Below are 27831 nucleotides of genomic sequence, written 5' to 3' on the forward strand. Positions count from 1 at the left end.
TGGTGGGCTTGTGGGTGAAGAAGGATCAGGTATGAGATGGGGGCGGGGGGGGGGGGAGCGCCCGTGACTATACGTGAAGTGCCGTGCACAGATAAATGATGAGTCGAGGGGTGACAGCACCAGGCCAAGGGTCGGCAAGCTTTTCTTTAAAGGGCCCAATATCGAATATTTGAGGCTTTGGGGGTCACGTGGTCTCTGTCTCAACTACTTAACTCTGCTGTTGCTGCAGGAAAATAACCCTAAACGGTATGTCAACACATCGGTGTGGCTGGGTTCCAGTAAAACTTCATGTACAAAAGCACGTAGCTGGCAGGATTTGGCCTTAGGACAAGTTTACCAAGCCCTGAGCTAGGCCAGGGTTATGCAGCTAGATGGGAAACTCTAGTGGTGCCTGCAGCAAGCCAGGAGTCAGGAGATGCAAGTCGTCTCCCCTCCCCCCACCGCTACAGGCTCTGTGCGGTTTAGAAAATGGCTTTAGCCACTGACCTTGAGTCTTCCTTTGCTCTATGAGACGATGAACCTGGCAATCCCCAAGGCTTCTTCCTAGACCAACGTACTGTGATTTCAGGATGCCAGATTTTCCTGTGGTCCTCCTCCTCAGCCCCAGCTCTGCAAGTGTTCTTAGTCTGACCTATGGTGACCACTGTCATGGTCACGACTCCAAACCTTTCCAAGGTCTTCGTTTCTCTGTGGAATCTGCCTTGAGGATGGACAGGAAACTTCCACACTGCCCTGAGGGAATTTGTAAATTTTCTGAGTGGGGGAACCAAGAAAAAAGAAAGTACGAAGGCAGAAGACAGAGCGTTATAAGATCATGCATCTCTTGTCCTAACTTACCTAGAGGCTGGGCATCTTCCTAAAATAACTCCACTGCTTCATCTTCTTTTTTATGGAAGATCCAGGACTGACTGCCTTTGGTGCTCTTTAAAATTGCCAGACCCATTGCGGAAACCGGAACGTGAGGCAGGCTTGGGGTGGCGTCACTTTCCCTTTGGCAGACTCTCAGGCCACGGCTGGCAGCCCAGATTCCAGCTGCAGGGCCTCTGCTCTGGGCCCGCGGTGGCTGCCGCTTGCTTCCTGGAGTTAGTGTGCGGGTCAAGGGGAAAGTAGCTGTGAAAGACCCTTCCAGACTTGAGAGTTCTCTATCTCTGTAGGTGTTTCTCGGCTCAGTAGTTCTGAGTGTGGGGGCCCTGGCCTTGGGCTCCTTCCCTCAGGCCCTGGTCCCTGTCTGGGGCTCAGGACGGCCTTCCCGTGTCCGAACCCCCTAGACGGCTCTGTCAGGCACCCAACTGTGATCAGCAGTCAGTCAACAAATGCTAGACTCCAGGCACTGTGCTAGACGTTTCTGGGGCTGTGGGGCCCTGGAGCACCCGTATTCTCACCTGGCCTGATTCTCTTTGTCCTGTTTGATCTGAGGGAAATGTGTTCATTAACTGGGTGTTAAGGTTGGCTGTGTCCTTAGGGGGAGCTCGGCCTCTTTATCCGTGGTGCTAAGCCAGCATCTGGCTGTATTGTTCGTGTGGCCATCTGGACCCAGCCTCCTAGTGGCCCTTGGGCGCCTGTGGCAGATGCCATTATTCCTTCACAGAGCTCGTCTACACTGTGGCAGTGCCTTCCTGCAGCCCAAATGTGACCCCCATCTCTTGTTGTTGAGAAGCTCTTACTGCGCAGTGGGATGGACTGCTGAAAATGCAACTTTGCGTTCACACATTGCTGCCAGTGCAAGCTCCCTGGCAGAGCAGAAAGGATTGAGAGACTGTGAACTCAATAAACGATCCAGTTCAAGTTCACTGGTTCCATCAAAAATGTGTATGAAGTCCCACTTATGTGCTAGGCACAGGTGACCCAGCAATCCTTTCCCAGCTGTGAGGACATCCCTTTGGTCCCCGCCACAGACAGATCTTCAGAAATCCTAGCTCTACAAGGTTGCCATGCGAATCCCACACACACTCAGCAGCAACTGTGGATTTGCTCTCGAGAGGTTGGGGGTGGAGGTCTCTGTCCCCAGCCCCGCCGGAGCTTGAGACATGTGGGGGTAGAAGCCGGAATGCACAACTGGATGATGGCGGGGTCGTGGTCCTCTCCTGGACGGTCAGTTCTGTACCGACACCGCTTCCTTCTCCACAGACACACCGACGGCGAAGATCAGGCCAGACCCCCCGCACCCCCGCGAGGGCCAGAAGCTGTTGCTGCACTGCGAGGGGCGTGGCAATCCCGTGTAAGAAGATCGGCTTCCTGGCCCCACGCACCTCCGCACCTCAGACGAGATCTTCCCTTAATCTCCCCATCTCCCCCCTACTGTCAGCCTCTCGCTTTCCCTGCCCCTGCTCCACACCATCCGTCCCCTGTTTCTCCTGCAAAGCAGCAGAAGGGGGGCCCTCCCTGGCTGTTCCCAAGGCCCCCCAAGAAACCACCAAGTCACAGTCAGACACAAGTTAGGAAATCGCCCTCGTCCCCAAGTCAAACCCCAAGGGGTCACCCCTCCCTTCAGCAGCTCGAGCCTGTGGCCCCCTTAACGCCTTCCGCCTGTATCAAACCATCCTTGACTTCCTCCACCCAGGTATTTTTTTGTTGTTGTTCCCTCAGCCCTCTGGCCTGCTCTCTCCCAAATGCGTGTGATTTCTCTGCCTCTGCAGCCCCCAGCAGTACCTGTGGGAGAAGGAGGGCAGTGTGCCCCCACTGAAGATGACCCAGGAGAGTGCCCTGATCTTCCCCTTCCTCAACAAGAGCGACAGTGGGACGTACGGCTGCACGGCCACCAGCAACATGGGCAGCTACAAGGCCTACTACACGCTCAACGTGAACGGTGAGCCCTCCCAGCCCTCCTCCGCATGCCCCTCACCCTCCCTGCCCACCCCACGCTCTGTGTCTCTGTCTCCTGAGAGCACCCCTTGCTGTGCCTCGGGGGCAAGGGGGCTCACCACGGGAGGGCCTGGGACTTGGGCTCTAGGTCCACTCTGGAATGTGTAACGTGGAAGCAGTCAGCAGGATGGTGGGCTCTCGTCTGCCTGTTTGGCAATGATGGTGCACCTGACACCGTCCTCCCACCCCTGCACCCCCCCAGGCAGCAACAACTAAAGTTCTGTGTGACTAGGCCCGGAGTCTCGCCAGGGCCAGGGTGGGGGGGTTCCCTTTCCAGTGGGCTGTCTCAGGGCTGCCGCTCCTGTGACCAGTATGGGATGCGTGGTGCCACCGCCACCTCCTTTCTGCAGACCTTGGGCAGGGTAGGGTGGGTCCAGGCAGAGCACAGAGATACGTTTGTAGGACACTGAGACACAGGGCATTTTCTCTGATGCCGTATCTTCCAGAGACACTAGTGATGCTTCTCTGAAGTTCTTCCCAAAGGTGTGACCACAAAACCCAGCTTCAGGAGCAGTGACAGGCTGGCACAGAGGTCCCCTTATTTGGGGAGTGGGCAGAATTTTTGAAGATCCCAGCGGCAGCAGGGTCCTGCCTGAAAACCTTATAAACTGAGAATAGGGGAAATGCATTGTCGGGGGAATACCAGAGGGTCCCTTACTGGAAATGCCCATTCAGTCCATGGGGTGATGACAGTCGGGCCTCCCATGGATAAGAGACCTGAGACCTTGGGACCGGGGTGTTTGTGTGGATGGGGTGATTCTGACTCCAGGGACAGACCTCAGCACGTGGGAGCTGTCTCTGAACCACAAACAAAGCTTCTGTAGGATGCCAGCAGCAAGGACCAGTGTCAGCCCCCAGATCTCCCCGCCGCCATTCTGAGGGTGACTGGCAGGGCGGGGAGAGAAAGTGCTTGGCCCCTGTGGTTGGTGGTTGGTCTCCTGCTGGTCCCCTTCCCCCACCCAGTCCTGTCTCAGCGCGTCCACCTCCAGTGCTGACCCCTGGTGGTAGGAGGGGGTTCTGCATCTCCTTCTGGGCGGCTACTGAGCCGTCCTGACCCCAGCAGCCTGGAAGGAATAGAAGGAACTTTCAACAGAGACAGGGATCCGTAACTGATGATCCCAGAGGTCATTTTGGCCCAGGAAAAGCTATGTTTTTCTAAGGGGTTTCTGTTTCCATAGCCTTGGAACAATTATCCAGGATTTTTTTTTTTTTTTTAATGTGGACTGTGTGTCACCTCCTGCCTGGGAGAAAGACAGGAGTGACGTCCCTCTGCTTCTTCCCACTCAACACCCTCAACCCCACCCCATCATATCACAGAGCCCCCAGGCCCATCCTCTCCCCCCCTCCCAAGCAGAGCATAAAAAACCAGAACATAAATGTTTTCTTTTCAAATTAGGCGTAGACAGTCAAGGAACCAAAAAGCTGGCCCAGTCAAGCTTGAGGAGACATAAGGTAGGAAAGACAAAATATGTAAGGAGTCAGTGAGGCATCAAGACTCAAGCTGAGTCTGTGGGAAAACAGCAGCACTCCCATGGGTGGGAGAGTTATGTCTACAGCTAATGTAATTCTGGACACATCCGAACCGTGTCCTGGCCCTGGGCACTGTGTCCTCGGATATTTGGGACTCGGACTAGGCCGGTGCTGTCCTTGGCGTGCCTGGCCTGGTGTGTGCTCTGAGGACCTACCCCCATAGAAGCTGCAGTGGAGGGCAGCTTCTCTAAGCTGGTGGCGGAGACATTGGCCACCATGGGAGGAAGCTTGGGGTGGGGGAGGGGGGCGGCCATGAAGGAACTCTTTGCCTTTCCCACAAACCTCTGGGTGGTGGGACGTGACTCTGGAGTCCAAGACCTCCCGGAGGAGGCAGGCTGGAGGACTGGGATCTGGCGGGAACGCGGAACTGCTCTTCACACAGCGGCCGCAGTCCATGGCCTTCTGTGAGGTGCTGTCAGAGTCCCCATTCCCGGCTTCATCGGTGTTGCACTGCCCCCCTCGGTCTGGTCCCCGGGCAACGGGGAGTAGGTTGGGGGCCCCTGTAGAGAAGCCAGCTCCGAATGGCAAACAGACAGGCGGTAAGAGGGCCTGGGGGAGATAGAAGGAATAGTCTGGTACCCCCAAAAGTAAAAGCAAGAGCGAGAACAAGAGACAATGTGGATGTTAAAACGATGCACTTTGACCAAACCTTCAGTGCTAGAAACACAATTTAAAGGTTTGAGTGTGAGCAGATTTGTCAATTTATTCACAAATACATAGTTTTTTAGTAATTACGGCATTCCAGACACCATGTAAGAAAGAAGGGTACGAAACAAGGCACATGCCCTCTGGCGTAGGATCCGCTCCACTCCGCTGCTGGGAGCCCGTGCTCCGGGCTGTGTTAGACTGCCCACGGCCAGGCCAGAGAGGCTCGGGGACGGGGGCTCTTCCCAGGCCTGACCCAGTGCGTCCTCTCCCTGCAGACCCCAGCCCGGTGCCCTCGTCCTCCAGCACCTACCACGCCATCATCGGCGGCATCGTGGCGTTCATCGTCTTCCTGCTGCTCATTCTGCTCATCTTCCTCGGCCACTACTTGATCCGGCACAAAGGTCAGAGGGGGCGGCCGGGGGCACAAAGGTCAGAGGCGGGGGTGACGGGGGGGGGGGGGGTGGGTAGGGAGGCGGCCAGGAGCTGGCTGCGGGACAGGCCTCTGGGGGCTCAGCAGGCGCCTTGGAGCGTGAGAGGAAGGAAACAGGCGGCCGGCCCTGTGATGACTGAGTGACTGAGCGCCACCAACCCCGCGGTACGGCCGATCACTTGGCGATCATCCAAGTAAAATCGAGCCTTCCCGCTCCGTCCGCGGCTGCTCCCACGCCACTGCGCCCGCAGGGTCTCGTGCTGTCAGAGTCCTGCCCCCCGTCCCACCTCTTCCTGCGCTGGCTTCCTTTCTTATCTCTTTGTCCTTTGGTCCCCTGGCCCCTTGTCCCCATACCGTCTCTCCTCTCCTCTCCCGTATGGATGCCTGCTACACCTCAGACTTCCCCCTCTGTGCCTACTTTAGCCAGCAGCCGAATGCATGGGCTGACCCAGATCTCAGCTACCTGCTCATGACTGACCTGCAGTTTCCCTGTCCCCACCTAGGGTGTGCATGCTCACACACGCAATTCTCACGTGTACACAGATGCTCACGCATGCACATACTCGTGTACACATATGCTCACACATCACGAACTCACGTGTACACATATGCTCACGCACGCACATACTCACGGGTACACATATGCTCACGCACGCACATACTCACGGGTACACATATGCTCATGCACGCACATACTCACGTGTACACATACATATACATGCACACATACCCACAGGTACACACTTAGGCAAGTACACGCCTATGGGCACACACATGTCCATGCACATACATGTACACACACTTATACACACATGAAGACATATGTGCATGCATAGACACACACCTGTGGCACACACATGCACGTACTCACATGTACACATATACATAGAGGCACACATGCTTATACACTCATGTGCACACATACGTATACATGCACACATATGCAGGTATACACATAGGCACATACACCCCTATGGGCACACACCTGTACATGCAGGTACTCACATGCACACATACACACGTACACATGTATACACACGTATGCAGGCACACATACACATGTATGTGTACACGCGTGTGCAGGAACACATACATGTGTGTGTACACACATGCACATATACACACATGCACACACAAGGTTTTTTCCCCCTGTTTTATAAATGAGATTCTAATTAAGGGCAGCATTCATTCATTAATTGATGAGATGTGGTCAGGTGATGGATGTTGGCAGCAAAATGCAAATTGGGTCAGGTGGGGAGGTAGAAAGCTCTAGGCAGGAGAAACACTGCAGAAGCAGGTGTGGTGGGCGGGGCAGGGGTGGGGGGTGGGCTTCCGAGGTGTAGAAACTCCTCCTGAAACTGACAGGAGGAGCTTCTCCTGCTTTGCAGGAACCTACCTGACACATGAGGCCAAAGGCTCCGATGACGCCCCAGACGCAGACACGGCCATCATCAATGCAGAAGGCGGGCAGTCGGGCGGGGACGACAAGAAGGAATATTTCATCTAGAGGCGCCCAGCCACCTCCTGCGCCCCCCAGGGGCCCCACGGGGACTGCTGGGGCCATCACCAACCTGGACTTGTACAGAGCGACCCCAGGGCCGCCCCTCCCGCTTGCTCCCCAGCCCCCCCCACCCCCCTGTACAGAATGTCTGCTTTGGGTGCGGTTTTGTACTCGGTTTGGAATGGGGAGGGAGGAGGGCGGGGGGGAGGGAGGGTTGCCCTCAGCCCTTTCCGTGGCTTCTCTGCGTTTGGGTTATTATTATTTTTATAACAATCCCAAATCAAATCCGTCTCCAGGCTGGAGGAGCAGGGGCCCTGGGTGAGGAAAGCAACAACCCTGGAGTGTTAGGAGGAGAGCGGAGGCGGAGGGGTAAGGACGGAGGGGCCGAGCGGGGCTGGTGGGGGGCACCCTCCCTGGCCCTCCCCGGCCCTCCGTCCTCTAGCACCAAGCAGCTTCCTGGCCTCCTGGGGGAACGGGGAGGTGGTGAGCAGAAGCTGGAGGGGGCTTTTCCTCTGCTAGTCACACACCTCAAGCTACGGACAGGGAAGCGGGTGCCACCCTGTAGCCCCTCCTCCACCACAATGGGAAAGGGGTGAGTGGGGGTCCCCGCGGAGGAGGTGTGACCCGCAGGAGGAAGGCAGCCATGCAGGGACCCAGGGCTTCCGCATGGGGAGGACGCAGGTCCCTGCTAGCAGGGGGGAGATCTGCAGGGGGAGGGTGGCGGAGAGGGCCGGGAAGCCCTTGCCCCCCCACGGCGAAGGAAACTGGGCCCTGGGGGGGGGCTCCTCCAGCGGCTGTGGGAGAGGCGCTGCTCCGGCCCCTGGCTCTGACCCGAGCCCCGACTGTCGCACGGCAACCGCTCCTCCCATCTTGTGCCCCTGCCCCTTCCCGCTCCCTCAGCAGCCAGGCAGACGTAACAACAAAAATACTAAAAGGAGCTTCACTGCACTGAGCTGTGTCCTGCCCAAACGAGGGGAGTAATGTGAACTCTGTGAGTGTGTGGCTGTCGTGTCCGTGCTTGTGTCTGTGTGTAGATGCACGTGCGTGTGTGTGTGAGACAGAGGGAGCGCCCGGGCGGGTGGGGGGCTGTGGGACACTTTGCAAAGGAGGGCTTCCGGCGGGGAGGGCTCCTAATCTGGCCCTGTACCTCACCTGGGCTGTGGCTCGACCCCCGTGTGTCCCAGGCCACCCTCAGTGCCCACCTGTCACGGGAAAACAGACCCAGGATGTGTTTTGCTCACTTGTCCATCTCATCTCTCCCTACAACACGGAGCACTCAAACCCTGCCTCGACTTCCCTTCTCAGAGCCACGGAGTCAGGGCCACAGCCTCTGCTATGCACCCCCCAGGCCTCTCCCTGGCACGGACCCTGGAAGGACCACTGTCACTTCTTTCCCCCCATAGTCTGTCCCCGGGTGGCAAGGGCTGGGAGTGAAACCTCTGTCTCCTTCCCATCTCCACCCCTGCTTTTGATTTTCTGTCTTCCTTTGTTGCCGTGGAGATGAGGCTGCTCACCCCCCACCCCCGTCCTGGCGGCGCCCAGCCTCAGAGCCAGGGTGCCCCTCAGCCCCGCTCACCCCCTCCAGCACGTCCTCCAGGCTGCATCCGGCAGGCCTGCCCACCCCCCTCAGTTCAGGTAATATCCTCATGAATCTTCCAGCCGCTGGTTAGGGCCCTTAGGCACCACAGGCACCCCCCACCTCAGCCAGGGCCCCCCTCACAGCAGCAAGGCAGCCTAGGGCCCCAGGCCTGTCGGCTCCCTGTCTCCCAGCACCCGCTTTTGGGAAAATGACCTTTCCTCTTCAAGCTGAACCACTCTGTCCATATTACACAGAAGCCATATTTGTACGGGGGGCGGGGGGGAGGGGCCGTCGTGCTGTGTGTGTCTGTCTGTGGGTTGGGGGGAGGGGAGCAGGGAGGGGATCGTGTATCTTTATAATCTTTCTAACTCTCCTGTGCTAATCTCAGAGGGGCCACCCTCAATATATCTGGATTATCCGTGTCGTCCGGCTGCCTCCTTCTTGCTACTCTGGCCCCAGTGGGGATGTATCCGTGTGAGGGCGGTTCTGCGGGTGTCCCCTGCGCCTGGAGCCTTGCCATGCCCCCCTCCCAAGGGCATCCCTGTATGAGACAATAGAACTCTCCAGAGGAGAGGAGGGTGTTCACCCCCTTTGGCTGGGTCCTTGCTTTCCTGTGCGTCTGGGGAGGGGCGTCTGACTGCTCCCCGCTGCCCATCTCCAGGCGGTCTGCGGAAGGTTAAAATGAAGGCAGAGACCCCGCCAGGCCCACTGCAGCACAGACCCTCCCCAGGGCCATTCACACCCGCTCATGTTGAACCTGAAACTGGAGCTGGCATCCTGGGGAGAAAGGGGAGGACAAGCTGTGTAGGTCACCCACCTTTCTTGTCTGGGCTTCCCTACTCTGCTCCATGCACCCCTACCTAAATGCAAAAGAGTTTCTTGGTGAGATCAGAGTTGAAACATCCCATGCTTCCTTGAAATGAAATAGTGCCACCTAACCAGCTCCTGAGACTCCATGACTCACCCCTCCCAATGGCCCGGCTGTTTCCCCACCCAAGAGAGTGAAATGCAGGGAAACAGCAGAGATGGTGCAGAGGCCGAGGAGGGAAAGGGGCTGCAGAAGAGCAGAGGTGTTGGCTCAGGGGCCTGTGTCTGCAGAGTAAATGCTCTCACTCTGCCAGCCAGAGAGAAATAGGAGACCCCACCCCCGTAAGGAGCCGCGCATACTGCCAGATGCCAGGCCAGTGCAGCCATTCCAGAGCCTTTATGTCCCCCAACAGAAATATGAATAGAGATTACCCCATAGACAACAGTCCCATTTTAAAATACGCTGTCCCATTGTCCCCCAGAGCCTGCTTTAACTTGTCAGACTGTGTGTTGTGCTTGGTATGGAAAATGCATTCATGCGCCCATAGGTGGCTAGGCGAGCGCCCAATCGCTCCCCAAAGTGGGTTCCTTATGCAGCCTCGACAGCTGCCCCCCAGCCCTTCCTGGCCTCACACTGAAACACCCAGACACCTGCCTAACACCTAGCACTCGGATATATACATGTGACATCCAACACACAGCCACACACACGACTGGGGCACACACAGCCCTGGGGCTGTCAGCAGTGTAGGGTCCAACCCCAGGCGCTACTCACACCCCCTCCCACAAATGTCGCCCTGGAGCTATCTTTCCTTGGATCCAATTCAAGGGGGTGGAGACTCAGTGAGAGTCATCGACTCCCCTTCCCTCCGCCTTCCCAGCAGGTCTCTTATCTCTGTCTCACAAGTCACCCCTGGCCCCTGTTCCTTCCTGGTGCTTGAAGACTCCGTCCTTGCTGGAAACCCCCCTGGCTTCTCAGCCCCCCTTTCCACCTTCGGGAAAATACCCACTATCTGCTGGCCGCCTTTTTCCTTTCCCAAGTGCAGGTCCCCACCAGTGGAATCCAACCTCAAAACAGGAAGCCCCAGGCTAGTGCCCCTTCTGGGCCTGCGGCTTAGGCAGGCCATGGGCGTGGGGTGAAGGCTTCCTGAATGCCCGGCTCCCCCCCGCTGCCTATCCCATGGCCCTGCCCAGAACTGAGGGCCTTCATTAGCCCCTGGCACTTATCTGGGAGCCGCAGCCACCCACGGGACGTTCCCAGCCCTTGTCTCTGCCTGTCCCCAGCCCAGCAGCGCCATGGGGAACTGTCTGCAACACCAGGTGAGTGTGGGGCCAGGCCCACTGTCCCCCATCTCTCTGCCCACAGTCCCCCATCTCTTTGCCCCACCACCTCTTCCTGTCTGTCCTGGGGCCTTTGCACCTCTTTCCTTCTCCCCTCACCTCTTTCCCTTCCCTCTGTTTCCCTTTTTCTCCTTCTTACTCTGGTCTCCTTCGTTCCCCATCCGTCCAGGTCGCTGGCGCCCTGGCCCTGACCTTGTCCGGCTCTCGCAGCCTGTCCGGTCCCCTTCCCTGCTCTTCCGCCCAGGCTCCGAGGCTCCCTGTGCCATCCTGTCCCATGGTCCCCACTGCATCCACTCCTCCAGGCTAGCCTCCCTCTGACTCCCCTTCCTGCCCCCGTCATTCCCAGGGACTCTTCAGTGGGGTAAACAAATGATGTGATTGTCCGCTCTGGGACTGTCCTCCAGGTGGCGGAGGGGGACTCTACTAAGTTCACCTTTGGAGACGATATCTGGGACGAGTTTAATGATTCCTATGACCTGAACTATAACTACAGCAATGTGGAGGCGGCCGCGCCCTGCCACTCCTGCAGCCTGCTGGACGAGTCCTCACTGCCCTTCTTCATCCTCACCAGCGTCCTGGGCATCCTCGCCGGTGGCGCGGTCCTCTTCGCGCTCCTCAGACCTCTCTTCCACTGGCGGGTGTGCCCCGAACGGCCTCTGCTAGTACAACTGGCCGTGGGCAGCGCCCTCTTCAGCATCGCGGTGCCCGTGCTGGCGCCAGGGCTGCGTGGCGTCCAGGGCGCAGCTCTGTGCCACCTGGCCCACATGCTCTGGTATGGCTCAGCCTTCGCGCAGGCTCTGCTGATAGGGTGCCACGCCTGCCTGGGCCCCAAAATGGGCAGAGGGCAGGTCCCTGACATCACCCTGCGGCTGGGAGTGGGACTCTGGGGAATGGCTATCCTCCTGGGGCTGCCGGTCACCCTGGCCAGCGACACTTCCCTGGGCTTCTGCTCCCTGATGTTCAGCAGGAGCCACTGGTTTCTGCAGCTCTCGCACGCTGCGGCCTGTTTCGCCGTCTTCACCATGTTGCCCCTCGCTTTGTTAGGAGCCAAGGCACTGACGAAAATACTGGGCAGGGGGCCGTGTCCCTGGGTCAACGTCCTGTGGGCCTGGTTTGTGTTCTGGTGGCTTCATGGGGTGGCTGTGGGCTTGGACTTTCTCGTGCGGTCCAAGGCCTTGGTCCTGTCGACGTGTCTGGCCCAGCAGGCCCTGGACTTGCTGCAGCACCTGGCAGAGGCTGTGGCCATTCTGCACTGCGTGGCCGCACCCCTGCTCCTGGCCCTGTCCTACCACCAGACTGCGCGCAGCTCCCCGCCCGCCCTGCCCCTCCCGCTCACACGGCCTGCTCCTCTGGACACCCAGGGAGGCAAGTCCTAGCTCCCTTACCACCTGTCCACCTGAATTAAAGTCTATGCTGCTTTTATGAAGCCGGAGGTTTCTTATTTTATCCAGGGACAGAGAGGAAAGGAAGGAGAATGGAGAGAGAGGCGTTTCATGCCAGACTTTCCTGCTGGCCTCTGTTTCTCTAGCCGGCCTGGGGAAAGAGCGAATGATGTACAAACTTCCTCAGGGTGCACAGATGGTCTCTAGAGGTGTGGGGTCACTGCTGTCTCAAAGGGGAGGACAAGAGATGCCAGAGTAGAGGGGAGCAGGATGGCTGAAAAACTGGAAGAAATGAAGGAGGAAGAGCAAGTGCTCCGGAAAGCAAATGAAACAGAAATAGAAACCAGAGAGAGAAAAACAGAAGACAGAAGAGCCCAGAGCACGGCCCCTGCCCCGTCTGACTTGTCCAGCCTTCCTCTCTGCCTTCTATCTCGCTGACACCTGTTGACCTTGCTCAGAGATCAGGGAGAGAAGCATCCCGGGGGGCCTCATCTAGTCCAGGAAACATATCAAGATAATTCCAGAAGCCACTTCCCAGGAGTCATGTTCCCGAGGTTCATGTCTCAGCAGGACCCTAATCCCCGTGTATGTTTGAGTGTGCACGTGTGTGTGTGTGTGTGTGTGTGTGTGTGCATCTGTCTCCATCTGTCGGAACCTACGTGCATGCTGGGTGCATGACTGTAATGCCACCGGTCCACGTGCGGCCGCACACACACCTGTGTGCGGGCTCCGCTGTCTGTCAGAGCCTCCCTCCGCTTTGCTCCACTCTCCATCCTTGTTTTCAGAATGTGGAATCGGGATTAATGACTCACTCCTTACCCAGATGAGTTTTCTTTCCCCTGGCTTCTGTGCCGAGTCTTCTCTGTGTGTCTGTGTGGGATGCGTGCAGGGAGCTAAAAATCAAGATTGGAGAAGGTTGAGGCACTTCAAGGGCAGGGGTCTGATCTGGCTCATCTTCTGCTTAGAATCCCCCAAACTTCCCCTTTGAACCCCAGCTCCTGTAATAAACCTTTCTCCCCCAACGAGTCTTTCCTTCCACCTTTCATAGCACAGCCCCATGCCCTGGGCGCCTCCGCCCCCCACACCCCCCGACGCTCTGGCTGCGTAGTCCTGGTCCCGGAGGATTTTCTCCAAGTTTGGGTAGTGGTTGGAAGGACAGGGGATACGCCCTCTCTGTAAGGGAAACAACTTCTACTGCCACCAACAAACTTAGCCTCTACCCGGGATGCCGCACACCCGAAACCGAGCTTCTCCCTCCAGCCCAGTGGGAAGCTGGGGAAACTTGAAGGGTACCGTCCATCTGTTGGAATCCCGACACAGCCTTTCCGTTTTGTAAAGATGTGCTCTAACCTGGCTTTCCCCTACACCGTCTCTGCCGGACTCTCCGGGCTTGGAGATAACTAGGAGAGTGCAGGACAGGAGCGGGCGCAAGCTAGAACATCCTGGCAGGCGGCTGGCGGAGAGGCTCGGCAATTTTCCTGGGTAGGTGCGTGACAAAGCCTCAAATCCCCCACCTCCCGTCTCTTAGCAACCACCAGGGCCGCGGCCGATTGGCTCATCCCAAATTGAAAGGCGGGATTTAGGGCCGATGGAGACAGAGAGAAGTGAAAAGGAAGAAAAAACAGAGAATTTACAAACCTCAGTTATGCTAAGGCCTCCCACCACAGTTCGCGAAGGCGGCACAGGGATTCTCTCTCAGCCCCTTTTCGGAGACTCCTCCTCGGAACCCGCCAGCCCCGCCCCCTCTCCCTCCTACCTGACGTTCCCGGACCCCCTCTCGGGGCGCCGCTTGCAAGGCTGACCTAGTCGAGGGGCAGCGGAGGGTGCTTTCCGTTCTGAAACCTCCAGGGTCAACCTGATGTCTGGGAGGCTGTACTGCAGACCCCCCCCCCCCCCGCGCGGCCAGGGCCCTAGACACAAAGGGCTCCTGCAGGGTCTCGCTGGAGAGAAGCCCAGAGAGCCCTCTATCACATGTCTCACCAAGCCAAGGCTGAAGCAGAAGCCCGTGGCTGATAAGAGGTCCAGGAGGTTGGAGCTGCCTCTCCACACTTATCTCCTGCCCATCCCACCCCTGCCCTGCCACTTTGCTCCAGTCCTTCCCCCCACCCCGCCCTTCCCTGCAGTGTTGACTGCACTGGGATGCTTCTTCTGTGAGCCTCATCCTGACCTCGGATGCTTCTTCAAGGCTTTCCTGGGCCCTCCCACCCCAGGCCCATCTAACCCACCCACCGCATGCCACCAGCCTCCCCCAAACTCGTCTGAACCTGGCGTCGTTTCAGCCACCCCCCAGGAACCCAGCTCCTGTTTCCTTAGAACCCTTCTGAATTTCATCTTAGGATTGGCAGGGACGTTCGCTGTGTCTGAGTTAGTGGGCCTCCTGGCTAGAGGAACAATCCTCTCGGAAAGATGAGAGCAGTAATCAGTGCCAGGAGCTCCCCATGCCCTGGGGAGGGTCCTTCCCCACTGCTTCCGGAGGGAGACTTACTTCTTGGGGGAAGACCGAAGATCACAGTGACTCCCACAGTTCATTTATTCCAGACTGGGGCCCCTCCCAGAGGCTGAAGGAAACAGATACCTGTCCTCACACCCTTTTTCCCACCCCCATGTCCGAACCCCACAGCCCCATCATCACCTTCCCCCAAAGGCAGCCCTCTGAGGAATTCTGATTGAAAACTTCACTGGGATTTCAAACCCAATTCATCGCCAGCTCTAATTGCCAGGGATTTGCATGAAAACCATCGTATGCTATCTAATTATTCTGACAACAGCAGCCCGCCGTCTGGGCACAAGGAGAATCGCAGCTTTAATTAACAATAATGCACCTTGCAGACGAATGTGACCGTTTAGGTTAATTAACAAGCCCAAGTCCTTCCAAATCGAATCCGCACATCTTCTGGGTGATTTGGGCAGGAGGGATGTGGGGCACGCAGGGGGCGGGGCCAGCTGAGAAATGAGTTCAGCAAAAGTGGGCGTCAGCTTTCATTTCTCCCTCGACTACCTGGTGCAGGATCTCCAGAGAGCCCCTTGAAAAACTGGTTTAGGGGAATTGGGGGGCAGCTGTAGGGGATTTCAGCCATCCTTATGTCACACTTAGATTTAGGAAATCTTTCAGACACAGTTGTATAAACGAGAGGAAGAAGTCCTTGCAATTTCTCAAATGTGTCTAATTCACCATCCAGGTGTTTGGGGACCAGGTTTCCGGCAGGAGAACCCCACTTGCCCCAACAGTGCCACGTCTAGAGAGACGTGGCCTTTGTACCACCTTTTGGGGGCACTTAAAGTTGCCTACTCCCTAAGATTCCCAGATAATGTTCCAAGTCCCAGCCTTGTCCTCCTCAAGGCTTATGGTCTGAACTTTTGTCCTGAGTCGTTCCCTGTATCCTGGAAGAATAATACACTGTCTACGGCTGCAAACTGTCTCTTTTTTTTCTTTTTTTAAAGATTTTATTTATTTATTTGACACAGAGAGAGACAGCCAGCGAGAGGGAACACAAGCAGGGGGAGTGGGAGAGGAAGAAGCAGGCTCCCAGCGGAGCAGAGAGCCCAATGTGGGGCTGGATCCCAGAACGCCGGGATCACGCCCTGAGCCGAAGGTAGACGCTTAAGGACTGAGCCACCCAGGCGCCCCAAACTGTCTCTTTCTGAAGGACCTGAGCTTGCTCTTCTCCTCGAAGGCGGGTGTTACTAATGCCTGGGGAAGGGGGAATCCTAGGTCTCTTGGAAAATCCAGTGAAAGTTATGCAATCTCTCTTTAGGAAAACAGAATATCACACCCACAATTTGGCATCAAGTTCTTCCCCACTGCCCTTGGAGTTAAACTCAACACAGGAATTTCCGTGATCAGACAGTGGCTTTGTCTCCTCCTTGCTCAGGAAGTTTGAGGCCCAGGGACCTAAAGAACTTTCTGTTCTTTGAATGGGCAAATCCGGTTTCTACTCTGGGCTTTGCACTTGACATCTCTTCTGCCTGGAACACTCTTCCCTATCCATTTTCCATGACTGGCTCCTTCTCATCCTCAAGGTCTCAATGCAAATATAACCTCTTCCAAGACTCACATTTCCTGACATCCAATGAGATGGAGCCCTGGCCACCCCATGCACCCAGCTATTCCCCGCCAATTCACCTGGGATGTTTCCAGTGTGGTGTGTCTCGTACACAGAAATTGTCTCGTTTCTTCTTTGGTTCGCTGACCAGTTTCCTGCTCATCTGCCCCTCCCCCCACCACAACAGAGCAAGTGTCAAGAACGCAGGAGCTTTTTCTCTGTTGTGACTGGAACATAGTCAGAGCTCAGGAAGTAGGTGCTAAATATGTGAATTAATTAATTTCCTATGAATAAAGTGTGGTGCCCCAATCTGGAGGGTTTACAGGCCCTTGGAAAAGAGGAACAAGTAAACATGGAATTCCCCAGAACAAATGTCAGGGCCCAGAGCTCCTCCTCCTGACGTCCTCCAGGGCATCTCTCCCAGCCATTCAATCATTTGGGGGCTGAAGAGACTGGAGGACCGTTGGCACAAGATTTCTGGCCTGGGTGGAGGGAGGTGGGGGATGGGTTAAGTGGGGGAGGGGCATTGAGGAGGGCACTTGCTGTGATGAGTACTCCGTGTTGTAGTAGTAATGAATCACTGAATTCCACTCCTGAAGCCAGTACTGCTCTCTGTGCTAACTTAAATTTAAATAACGTCTCGGAAGAAAAAAAATAAAAGATTTCTGGCCTGGGAACCTGCTTTTTGTGTCAACTCTCGGCCAGCAGCCATAGTCCCCGAGCCACAGGTTGGAGGAGTTTGGGGGGAGTGATGCTTGCTTTGCCTTGGGACGGTACAGCTCTGGGCAGCGGGGGAGAGACGGAAGGCCTGTCATCCTTCATCTCTACTTGAGGAAAAGTGAGTCCCCAGGGACGCCCCGAGTTCAAGGAGACAGTCTTCTGCTGGCTCGGAATCAAATTTGGAGTCCAGCCACCTCCTCAGATTTGATCACAGTCAGGGAGGGAGGCCACACTCTTCATGGACCTGAGAGACGTTTGGCCTCCCTGCGGCTTGTTTCTAATCCTTCCTTCTCCCCAGCTTCTGCTCCAGCTCAGCTCAGTCCCCCCACTGCCCATTCCACCACCCCTTCCAGACCTCTGAGTTCTGGCTCCTTCTCTAACCTTCTGGAGCCCACCCCCACCCACTGAGGCAATTCATTCTCTCTGCAATGCTGGGCACTTGGTCAGGTTAACCCTTTAAGGCACTTAGGGATGTGTAACTCATTTCATTTAAAAGATGTATTGAGTGCCTCCTAAGGTCGGGACACTGGGAGAGGTTCCGGAAGACACAGAAATGACTCAGACACAATTCTAGATATCAGCATCTCCCTGGACCCATCTGGTCCCTTCCTGTCCCTTTCCTTTCTAGGTTCTCAGGACTTCCCAGGTCTCTCCTTAATAATCTTACACGTGTTTGGGTCCCAGGACATACGGAAACCCCACAAGGTCCTTGGTCACCTTGGTGGCTCAGTCCAGGCTTCTATTTCCCACCCAAAGACCCTTAGCAAATCACAAAGCCCTTCATCAGCCTGTGGTCCTGCCTCCCTGTGGTGGCCAGGAACGTTCTCCATGTATAGATGCAGAGAAGATAGGAGAACAGAGGGTGTTTTCCCTCCACACTCTTCCAAGGAGGGTGTGGTGGATTCTGAAAGTCAGTACAATGAGGGCAGTTACCCAGAGGAGAGGGAAAGGGTGTGGAGCTTCGGGGAAGAAAGTGCTTTAAAAATCAGTTGGCCCCTTTCTGTCTGTGACCCGAGGAAGAGGTGAGGAAGAAGCGGACTGTCTCAAGCCCGTGTTTCTCCTCTAGGGCCACTCCTTCAATCTCCAGGATGGTGCTACGCCCACCACATTCTTGGTTGACTGACAGAGAGCAATCCACGGAAATCTCTGGAAGCAGAGAGTTGGAGGGAAGGCCACTGGGATAGCAAAAATCGCAGAAATTAAATACAATTTAATAGAAATTAAGGCAAAACCTGTGTTTTAAAAAATCAGTTGCACAAAACAAGATGGAAGAGACCTGGCTCGACAGAAGTTCTTATTAAAACAACAACAACAACAACTTAGAGGTTTCACTTGGCCACAGGCTAAAGATGATTCAGTAGCGTGTGTGGCTGCCAAAAAGGGAATGCGGACTCAGGCTGCAGTAAGAGCCAAGGCAGGGCGCTCCACCACTCCTTCCTGCCCTGCGCCGGCCAGCCTGGGAACCCAGGGCTCAGCTCTGGGAACCACACTCACAAATCAGAGCTCTTTAAAGGGGAGTGGCCGAAATGACAGCCCCCCCCCCCGACGGAGGGGCTGAAGGAGCAGGGGAGGCGGGTGGGACCCCAATTCTGGAAAATGTAGAAAACACACAGCTATCTTCATGTCACTGAATGGCTGTCCTGTGAAGGGAGCATTAGAAGGAAGCCCACTCTAGCTTTGGAACTAGGGACACTGGATGGGGGAGAAGTAACAGATTGATTTTAGCTGAATGTTAAGAAAGTCTTTCCACAATTGGATTACAGATGACAGGGATGGGCTGTGGCATTCTTGTTACTATAAAAAATACACACGCTCACAGGCACACACATGCATGTGCGCACACACACACACAGAGCTCTGCACAGCTCTGTGCTCTTGTTTTACTGTGGTGAACATATCTGAGGACGGCCTTGCCCTTGTGGAGTTTAGAGACAAATGTGAGAGGCAGAGACGAGACACTAAACACACAGATAAATTGCACATGCTTTTAAATGCTGTTACAGGAGAACAGAACTGGTGTCTTGCAAGAGAATAAGAGGACAGATCTGATAGGAGTTATGAGTTCACAGTTACAGAAAGGACTCAAGCTGAGGCTGGACAGTAACAAATCATCAGACACAGCAGAGGGATGTCCCGTGCACTGGGACAGAGCCAGGACTAGTCCGGCAGCTTTCCCCCAAATTGGCAGTGCTTCAGAATCGCCTGGGGAGAGGCTTTCAATAGTCCTTGACTCAATTCAAGATATTCTGAATCAGAATATTTGGGGCCAGAAGACTCTGAAACCCCTGTGATGATACGTTAAATGAAAGAGCTGGACCAAAATGCATAATTCTTTGATTCTGGTGTCTGGGTCCCACTTGTGATGATTTTAATCTCTTTTCTTGGATCCTTGAATTAAAGTCCTCTGGTTCAGAGTTAAGATACTTTGGTCTCTTCCAAACCTGGTCTGTAGAACAATGAAGGGATGCTTAGCCAGATGCGCACCTGACCTGAATCTTTCCAAGAGGTAGGTACCAGTCCAGCCACCAAGTGCAGCAAAAAACTGTAGCTGGTGCCTGGGGTCCCTCTAGTGGCCAGAAGTGGTCACTTCAGCTCCACTTGCCTCCAGACCCAGGTTTGGCAGGACATTATTAGCTGATACCGGCTCTAAGAGGACGAAGGGGCACTATGGAAGGAAAGCAGAGAAGCCGAAATACGTATTTTAGGAAGCTCTTCACTGGAATTAGCGTTAAGTAATAGAGGTGGTAGAACAGGGCACCGCTTACCAGTTACTCCCCGCCCGGCCCTTGTTGCCAAGCCTCGGATGATCTTAATTTAGATACCTCCCACTAACCAGAGTAGACAGCTCCGAAGAATGCCCAGCCACCTGCCAGGGATTCCCAGGTCATCTCTGTTCCCTGGGAAAGTGTGTAAGGACGGGGTGTTTGGACAGAGCACTGGGTGGAGATGGGACAGCTGGGTCGAGGTGTTCTGAGCTCTGGCGCTTAGCTCTCTGGACTTCAGTTTTCCCACTTGAGAAAAAGCAGGTAATGATGCCAGTCCTGCGTAGCTCACAGATCTGACCTGAAGATTAAATGAACTGACAGATGTGGAAGGTGTACAATGAGTTACAGCTCAGAGGAAATACACCACAATTAGTATTAAGAAAGAGTCTGCTGGCCAGGCAACTGGGAAAGCGTCCATTGCCTTCTGGGCCGTTCACTCCACCTGCTCGTAAACCCCTGCAAAGGCAGAAGTCCACCAGAAGGAGCTGGAATGCTGTGTGTTACGTGTCCTCCTCCCTTCCTGTGTCTCCACTTGGCCCTGGGACCAGAAGGCTAACACAATGGGCCTGAGACGACTTAACAAGAAGCTCCAAGGAAGCGATCCTTTAAAAGAGAGGTTGGCCCAGTGAGGGCGATAATGGGGCTGCTGCAGGCATTTTCCTGGCATTTGGGCTGGCTTTGGCTGCATTACAGTATTATTTAGGGCAGAGCATAAAATGTCCTTGGACTGCCAAAAAGCAGCAATACCTCCCCCATGCTGTTTATGATACTGAACCTTGCCCCAGGGACCCCAAAATGACCACATCCCAGCTCTTCTCACATGTTGGCCTGTGGTTTCTGTCCCTTGGAATAGGGTGTCCTTCGGAGGCTCCTTGCTGTGGGAGGTGGGGTGGCGGGGAGAGCCTGTCTGCTCGGCAGACACTGAGCTGCCCCCAGCTCTCTGGCAGGAGATTAATGGCACATATTCTACAGCCTTGCCACTCAAAATATGGGCTACGGATCACAGTATTGGCATGACCTGGGAGCTTGGAGGAAATACAGACTCTCAGGCCCCGCCCCAGACCGCGGCTGAATCAGAGTCTGCGCTTTAACAGGATCCCGGGCAATTCCCTTGAGGGCTGAAAGGTGAGGAACACTGCACACTTCCGTGGCTATTCACCTGGGCTGTTCTCACCTGGAGCCCCCCCACCCCCACCCCTCCCCCCGCAGGTGAAGGCCTGGCTCCTGGAAGCTTCTCCTTCTCCAGTCTCCTTCCTTTCCAGACTCAGCTTCAAAATTCAGGCATTACTGTGCATTGGGGGCAGGCCCTGCACACGCTTAGTTCCCATGCTTTAGATAAAGTGAGAAAAAACCACATTCCCGTTCCTTCCCGACCCCCTCGGCCCCAGAAGTAGAGACGCTCCTCACGTCTTCCCCCCCCACCACCCTGGGGCACAAGTCGGAGGCAGGGTGAAGGAGAATGCAGCATTTCTGCCTGTCCTTCCCTTGCTCAGGCTGGGAGGGGTCCCCAGGAGGGGCGACCGTGGGGAGCTGTCAGGAGATCGGGGTGAGGTGAGTGCGAGATCAGGCATGACCGAGTGTCTAGGGGTTGCCAAGGAGCTGGCCGTGAGGCGCAGGAAGGAAAAGCCTCACTCCCTCTCGGTAGCAAAGCGACCCCAGAGCGTCACGCGGAACAAGGCTCTCAGGGCACACACCGCAGACGCGGGGCAGGCGGGCACGCTCACACGCGCGTGTGCGTACAGCCACACACGGTCTTCAGCTCCTAGACCCCGAGTCTGGGCACCGTGTCCTTTACGCAGAGGCCAGGCTTCGTCTGCGTTTGGTGGCACAGACCCGACCCCAGCAGGCCGTCCCCGGGCGCCAGGAGGCAGCCTCACCCTGTGACGGGAGTGCCGGTGGGGGCGGTGGGAAGGCTGAGCCGATTCCCGAAATGCCTGCCATTAGGCCTCGGCCTCTCATTGGCAAACAGCCCCCCTCACCCCGGGTTCCCCTTAACATAGAATTCCTCTAACAGGGGCCATGAATTAAATAATAGACCGTAAGGGCAAGCTCGTTTATCAGCAATGTTGCTGCAAGGAGGTCAAGGGCCGCAGGAGACAATCGGGCTGCTGAGGCGGGTGGGAGAACCACAGGGAAGAAGGAGCAGAGATGGGGCCCCAAGCTCGTCTTTCCCTGCCTCACGGTCGTGCCGAGGAGCAGCTCGGGGTCACGGGGCAGGATGTTGGCACAGATCCACCTTCCACGGGGCGAGCAGGGCAACTAGCGTTTCCAGCCTCCTGATGGGCCTCTCAGGCCCCAGCCTGGCTCATCCCGAGACGGCTCCACCTACAGCAAGAAAGATTCTGAAAACACAGCAGTCAATCCTCTGGGAGTCACGGGCTTCCCATTACCCTAGAGGAAAGCCAGGCCTCAGCACGGCACGTGCAGTCCTCCCTACCTTCCCCTGAACCTGCGTCTCCGGCCTGGCCGATCATGGAAAGTTCCAGACACGATGCGTGATGAGCTGCTCCCCAAAGTGACCTGCCTTCTGTCAGGCCTCGGTGCCTCTGCGTGGGGCTGGTCCCTCAGACTGGAAAGCTCCCCGCACCCTGCTTTGTCTGGCCAATGCCGACTTGTCCTGCAAGACCTGCACCCGGTGTCCCCCTATCTGCAGCACCCTCCGTGTCCCTGCAGACTGGGACGGTGCGTAGACGCACATGCTGGCTCTGTGCTCCCACAGCCTCTGGGGCATCACAGTCAGCACCCCGTGTTATTTTACCTCCGTCCTTGGGTGTTGCCCCCTGCCCCAGGTTAGATGTCTGAAGGACAGTCCAAGACTTCCTTATCTTTCAGTTGCTAGAACCTTGCCCAAGGCTGGACACAAAGGATGCATTTTAAATGCCTGTTGTGTATACCGATGCATGTACACAGGACAGAGGTTAAGTACCAAAAGGGAAAAATGGGGCCCTTAAATCAGAAATTATGCAACTTGTCCACAAATGAATTGTTAGGAACCAGACAAATCGAAGATTCGAACCCAGGCCTGTGTTCCAGGATGACTTTAAAGTGTGCTCCCTCCTCTCTTGCATCCAGCTGGTGGTGAGTCATATCAGCACAGCCCTGTTGCTATATTTTCCACCATAGATCCCAGACATTCAGATCTGAGCTTCTGGGAGGGACCTAGAAGTGAATCGGGCTCAGCCCTCTTGTTTTGCAGCTGGTGGCGGAGCCTCAGGGATGTGGAGGCTTCCCGGGTCCTTGTGATACTCGAAGCAATGGGATAAGGGCCCTCACAGACTGGGCCGGGTGGGGTGGGGGGGCTGGGGATGAGAAAGGGGCCCGAGGACGGAAGGCCCACCTCTCCGGGCCAGATCAAGCTGAATCAAAGCAAGAGGTCTTCATCGGACACGAGGACACGAGCCTACCCAGGTGTCCTACCCCCTTCCCAGACAGCAGCGAGGGGGGCAAGGTGGCCCCAGAACAGAGGATCCGTTCCTCCAGCCACGCCCACGGCCCAGGGTGAGAACTGGACAGAATCCATCCCTGGGAGCCCACTTCCTTCTGGCCTCACCACAAGGGGCCACAACCAGATGGAGAAAACAGTTAGGAGGGTCTCACATTTACATACATTTGCATGTGTTTGCATATCCACATAAGAACAGGCAGTTCATTCCCAGGCAATTTTCAAGTAGAAGTGATTATTGCCACCTTCAGGTTGTCATGGATAGATTTTGCTCTTCTCACTTTCCTTCTCACCCGCCGCCCACAGGCCCTGAGCCCCGACACGGGATGCGTGCGGTGTGGTGGGAAGGACAGGGCTGAAGGGGAGCAGCAGCACCCAGGGGCGGGCGGCAGGGGAGGGGCGGTGAGGGCAGCTCGGGAGCCTGGGACCAGGCTGCTCGGTCATGTCTGCCGTGCTCACAAGAAGGGAACGACCTCACTGCTTGGACCCTGGGCAAGTGGCTCTCCCTCCCCCGTTGCCCTGGCAGTGCAGTACCTCGGTCCCCTAGGCACGTGGGACAGTGGCCTGGGATGGCACTGTGTGCATAGAAGCTGGGAAGCCAGGCACCAGGCTGTCCGTCCCCCAAGGATCTCACATTCTCACCCTTCTCCGAACCACCTTTCATACTGGTTGGCTCACACTGCATTATTCCCAACCATTTTTAATGGTGCCAAGGTTCGAAAAGACCCAGAGGGGAGCCTGTTTGGTCTTCCAGGCTGTAAAACAGTTGGCAGGCCTGGCTGGGCGGTTGGAGAGCACAAGCAAGAAAGGGCAGGCCGGGTCCTTGCTGCTCTCCCTGGCACCGAGAGGAGCCTGAGAAGCAATAAAACGTCAGGACTTTCCTTCTTTGGGTTGTTAAGTCAGAGAAAAGATGGTCTCTGCCTATGATTCCTGTGAGTTCGAAGATTCAGTATATAAATTAAACAAGAGTACAGTTTCACCAATTTCGGAGATGCATCATTCTCCTACACGAATTTGCTGATCAACCCATCAACAAGCATCCTCTGTAAGTCCTGAGCTCCCTGGCCGACCCAGAGCAGGCATTCGATAACTGCTGGCTGATTTTGTCCACTGCATTAGAGGTAGTGCTTTGACTATGACCATGGAACTCAGAAATAAGAAACATACCGACCCTGCCATCCGGGAGCTTGCGGTCTCCAAACACACTTGAAGTATCGTATGAGTATTTAATAATGGAAGGGCTGTTATACGGCGCTGAAGCAGAGACCAGCACTGGAGTTCCAGCCGTGTGACCAGGGACAAGCCCCAGAGCATCTCCGGTCTCAGTTTCCTCCGGAAGTGGACGAGCAAGGACCTGCTCCAGGGGTTCCTTGGAAGATTAGATTGGAGAGCACGTAGGGGACATGACACGTGGCCTGGCACCAAGTCCATCCCTAGTCAAGAAGGTGGATGCAACAGAAGAAAGCCATAATTAGGTACCCAAATACGTGATTTGGAGTCCGGCAATTTTTAGAATTAGAAAGAACCTTAAAAACCCTCTAATCCAATGTTTCCCAAATACTGGTCTGTGGATTCTTGCCAGTTTGTGACAACTCTTTTATCAGTCTCCAGCAAGATGTAAAAACAAAATTGATATAGTAATAAGCTGTTCTTTCTTTGGCCTTGAATTTTCTTCTTCTTCTTCTTCTTTTTTTTTTTGAAGACTTATTTATTTGAAAGAGACAGAGAGCACAAGTGGGGGAGGCGCAGAGGAAGAGAGAGAAGCAGGCTCCCTGCTGAGCACAGAGCTGGACGTGGGGCTCAATCCCAGGACTCCAAGATCATGACCTGAGCTGAAATCAGATGCTTAACAGAATGAGCCATGCAGGCGCCCCAAGTTCTCTTTTTTTTTAATGGGCTGATACAGGCAGCTGGTAGGGATTGTTAATCCCACATCAGGCCTCCGTTTATGATGATTACTGCTGGTATCTTCTCTTCAGGGAGCGTGAATCCCTCTGACCAGCTGGAAGCCGGCCTCAGTCCCTCCGCCCCAGGTGAACACTCGCAGCATCAGGTCGGACGTCCCGCCTCGGCAGCACCCAGACGGGGCTCCCCGGACACTTCCAAGTCCTCTCCTACACCACTGCCCTTCAGACGGCAGAGCTCGCGGTTTAACGCGGTTCCAGATCTGCAAGCATGTTGAGCTCCTCCTCCAAACCTCTGTTCCGTAGGCTAGGAGCAACTCCTGCAGAACAGTACTGTGGGGACCGAGGACAGGGATGCGCACGGCAGCCCTCTGTGAGGGCGAAGCGCCGTGTGTCACATGCACAGTGACGGGAGCCCCGTGGCCAGCGGGGGATCTTCGTACAGCGCCCGCTCTTCACCGTCACGTTTACTCCCCTGGACACGGGTGGCATGGTGGTGAATGCTTCCTGCAAGATGTCACACCCAGAGTTGAGCCCGACCGAGTCAACCACAGGGAGGGAAACGGGACAAGGGCAGCACCGGGCGTCTTCCGGATCTTGCTCCCATGAGGACACTCCTTCGCCCCTCCCAACCGGGGCTCTTGGATGCTGTGATCACAGCGGCTCTGGTTTCCTTTCTGGCCAGCTAACAGAATCCCCAGGACAGCTCTGACTTGGGAGCAACTAGAAGCTTGTGTCTTTTTACTTGGGCTTCGATGGTACCGCACGGTTGAATCTACCTGCTCCAACTTAAAACTCTTCGCCTTGGAGAGAACGGCAACACAAGCAGCATTTAAGGGGCTGCCTTTCCTTCCCTCCCACTGCTTCCCCTCCTCTAAGCCCATCGTTGTCTTCCTCCCCGTCACACGGAATATCCCCCATCAGAGCCATAGGAAGTGACTGTTTTGCCAAAGACGCACGCGTTCTGCTCTTCCACCTGCTCACGGCGTCCGAGAAGCGCCGTCGAGAGTGCGGCCCCGGACAGCCTGCGGGCGTTCACATCCCAACTCTGCTCTGTCTTGGTTTTTGACCTTGGGCCAGGGACTTACCCACTTTGTTTCTTAGATTTTTCAGCTGTGAGAACAAAATAAGGTGCACACTTACTTCCTCCCGTTCTTCTGAGGAATCCGTGAGTTAATATATGTAAAGTGCTGAGAACAGTACCAGGCACCCAGTAAATCCTCAGTAAATATTGGGCGTTAATGTTCTTCCTGTGCTTATAGGACTATGCGAACTTGCGGATTTGCTATGAGTTACGCTTTCCTCCTTACACTTTCGTGCAGGTCTTTATTCAATCTGAGCTCATCAAAGAGCTCTTTATGAAGCCCCGTGGGTTTTGTTAGCTGCCTTCTCTTTTTATCAGGATGACTCATGATTATTTTATGTGGGTTTCATGTCTCAGAAGCGCCCATCCCGTTAAAGAACGGGGTTCCATTACTCTTCTGCATCATGGGTCACAAGATCATAATCCTTTGCTCTGAACTTTTAGAAATTTGCTCTCCTGGTGTCTGGGGTACACTGATCTGAATATTTTAATTAATTTATTCATACATTGCCTGTTTCCCAAAAGGAATTGAGGTAGTTGCCATATTTTATTATACGAGGCCATCCTACCCTTTATTATTAGTTTTTGGAAATGCCAGTCACTCTCCTACCCCAGGCATCATGACCCAGGTCTTCTTTCCTGGTCATAATTAAGTCCTGAGTACCAGTTCCCCCTCATTGCTTTTTTCACCTACAGAGAGATGAAGTTGTCAGCAGGGCAAGGCAAGGATTCGTCAGATGTTCTGCATGAGACTTCCAGCAGATGTCCTGCTACTTGAAGTCCCTCATCACCACTAGATCTTGCCTCTCTGCCAATTTGTGCAATTCGGAGAAAGGAGAGTAGAGCAATATCTATATGCCAACTGCACACATGCCTGCCTCATCTCCTCCGTAAGAATGAAAGTTCCCGAAAGACTCCCTTTTCTAACCAAACTTCACGCATCCGTTAGACTCTGCTAATTTATTTTTTTAAAATCAGTTCTCATCTTGACTTGAGGATTTTTCCTTGACACGGAGCTGATTTGAAAGGAGCATCTGTTAGACACCCCTTTGGTATCTGACTCTGCTCTGCGGTTCAGAGTACTTACTACCCCTCCACAATGTGTGGGACTCATCCAGAGCCCTGGAGAGAAGGGAGAACACCTGGGCTCCTGCCGGACTTATTATAAGCCCCCGGCTGATGCTGAATCATCACAGCTGGCCATTCAGCTGATCTGAGCTATTAGTTGTTGGTTAGCTAAATATATTTCTATGTGTCTTCCATCTGCATAGTAATTCTTGGTTTCTCATCTACCCCTCATATCAGGAAAGGATCATTATTTATAGTAGTAATAATTAATGTTAAATTGGTTGTAAGATCCTTGAGGACATGGGTCAGCGCTTTCACGAATGCCAGATATCAAAGGAGGTCAGTGAAATGCAACAAAACAGCAACCGTCACTTCTGGAGCCCCTACTACGTGTCAGACATTGTTGTTGGGGAAAAGATCACAAAGGTATGAATGAGGCACAGCTCCTGCTCTCCAAGACTCAGGCGTGTTGGAAACAGGCATATATAGACCTTGCAGTGCAGGTGCTGAGCCCAGGGTCAGAGTGGTGACTCCACCTGTTACGGTGCACAGAGGACAGCCGCGCAGCCTGGCCAGAGAGGGAGAGCAACGCTGCTGGTCAGCGTGGCTTCTGGTCCGTGGTGATGCCCAACCGAGTCTTCAAGCTCAGCAAAATGCCCTATCGTAAATCAGCCTCATCAATTTCTTTTTAATTAGAGAGATACCGTTGTGGCACAAGACTAACC

General features: G+C 55.0%; 2 protein-coding genes and 1 long non-coding RNA gene across 7 annotated transcripts in view; 2 read left to right on the plus strand and 1 right to left on the minus strand.

Moving 5' to 3' along the window:
- Positions 1–7919, plus strand: part of CADM3 (cell adhesion molecule 3) — a 29314-nt gene extending 21395 nt beyond the window's left edge. For 4 of the 5 annotated variants that reach the window (XM_045784324.2, XM_045784327.2, XM_045784328.2 and 1 more), the window contains 4 exons: positions 2128–2218; positions 2637–2806; positions 5316–5441; positions 6859–7919. In XM_045784324.2, coding sequence (XP_045640280.1) covers positions 2128–2218; positions 2637–2806; positions 5316–5441; positions 6859–6977 — 506 coding nt within the window. In that variant the 3' untranslated portion in view covers positions 6978–7919. Of the gene's footprint in view, positions 1–2127; positions 2219–2636; positions 2807–4258; positions 4315–5315; positions 5442–6858 lie in introns of all 5 variants that reach the window. The other variant, XM_045784326.2, reaches the window with a different exon arrangement.
- Positions 4227–5482, minus strand: LOC123783546 (uncharacterized). Its single transcript, XR_006777235.2, has 2 exons — positions 5351–5482; positions 4227–4941 (listed from the first exon to the last, which is right to left on the minus strand). It is a non-coding gene; the product is annotated as an uncharacterized LOC123783546 (long non-coding RNA).
- Positions 7920–10560: 2641 nt separating the features above from the next.
- Positions 10561–12124, plus strand: ACKR1 (atypical chemokine receptor 1 (Duffy blood group)). The gene is made up of 2 exons (XM_045784330.2): positions 10561–10677; positions 11103–12124. The coding sequence occupies exons 1-2, from the start codon at positions 10654–10656 to the stop codon at positions 12072–12074; spliced, it is 996 nt and encodes a 331-aa protein (XP_045640286.1). The 5' UTR covers positions 10561–10653; the 3' UTR covers positions 12075–12124.
- The last annotated feature ends 15707 nt before the right edge of the window (positions 12125–27831 follow it).

Source organism: Ursus americanus, chromosome 2 (genome assembly GCF_024610735.1).
Source record: "Ursus americanus isolate L20-20 chromosome 2, mUrsAme1.1.p, whole genome shotgun sequence".
Lineage (NCBI taxonomy): Eukaryota > Metazoa > Chordata > Mammalia > Carnivora > Ursidae > Ursus > Ursus americanus.

What these genes read in the sequence shown, in the direction of transcription:
- ACKR1 (XM_045784330.2), top strand. Translation starts at nt 10,654, where the DNA reads ATGGGGAACTGTCTGCAACACCAG. An exon ending in GGAACTGTCTGCAACACCAG is followed by an intron (nt 10,678 to 11,102) that starts GTGAGTGTGGGG and finishes ACTGTCCTCCAG; the next exon opens with GTGGCGGAGGGGGACTCTAC.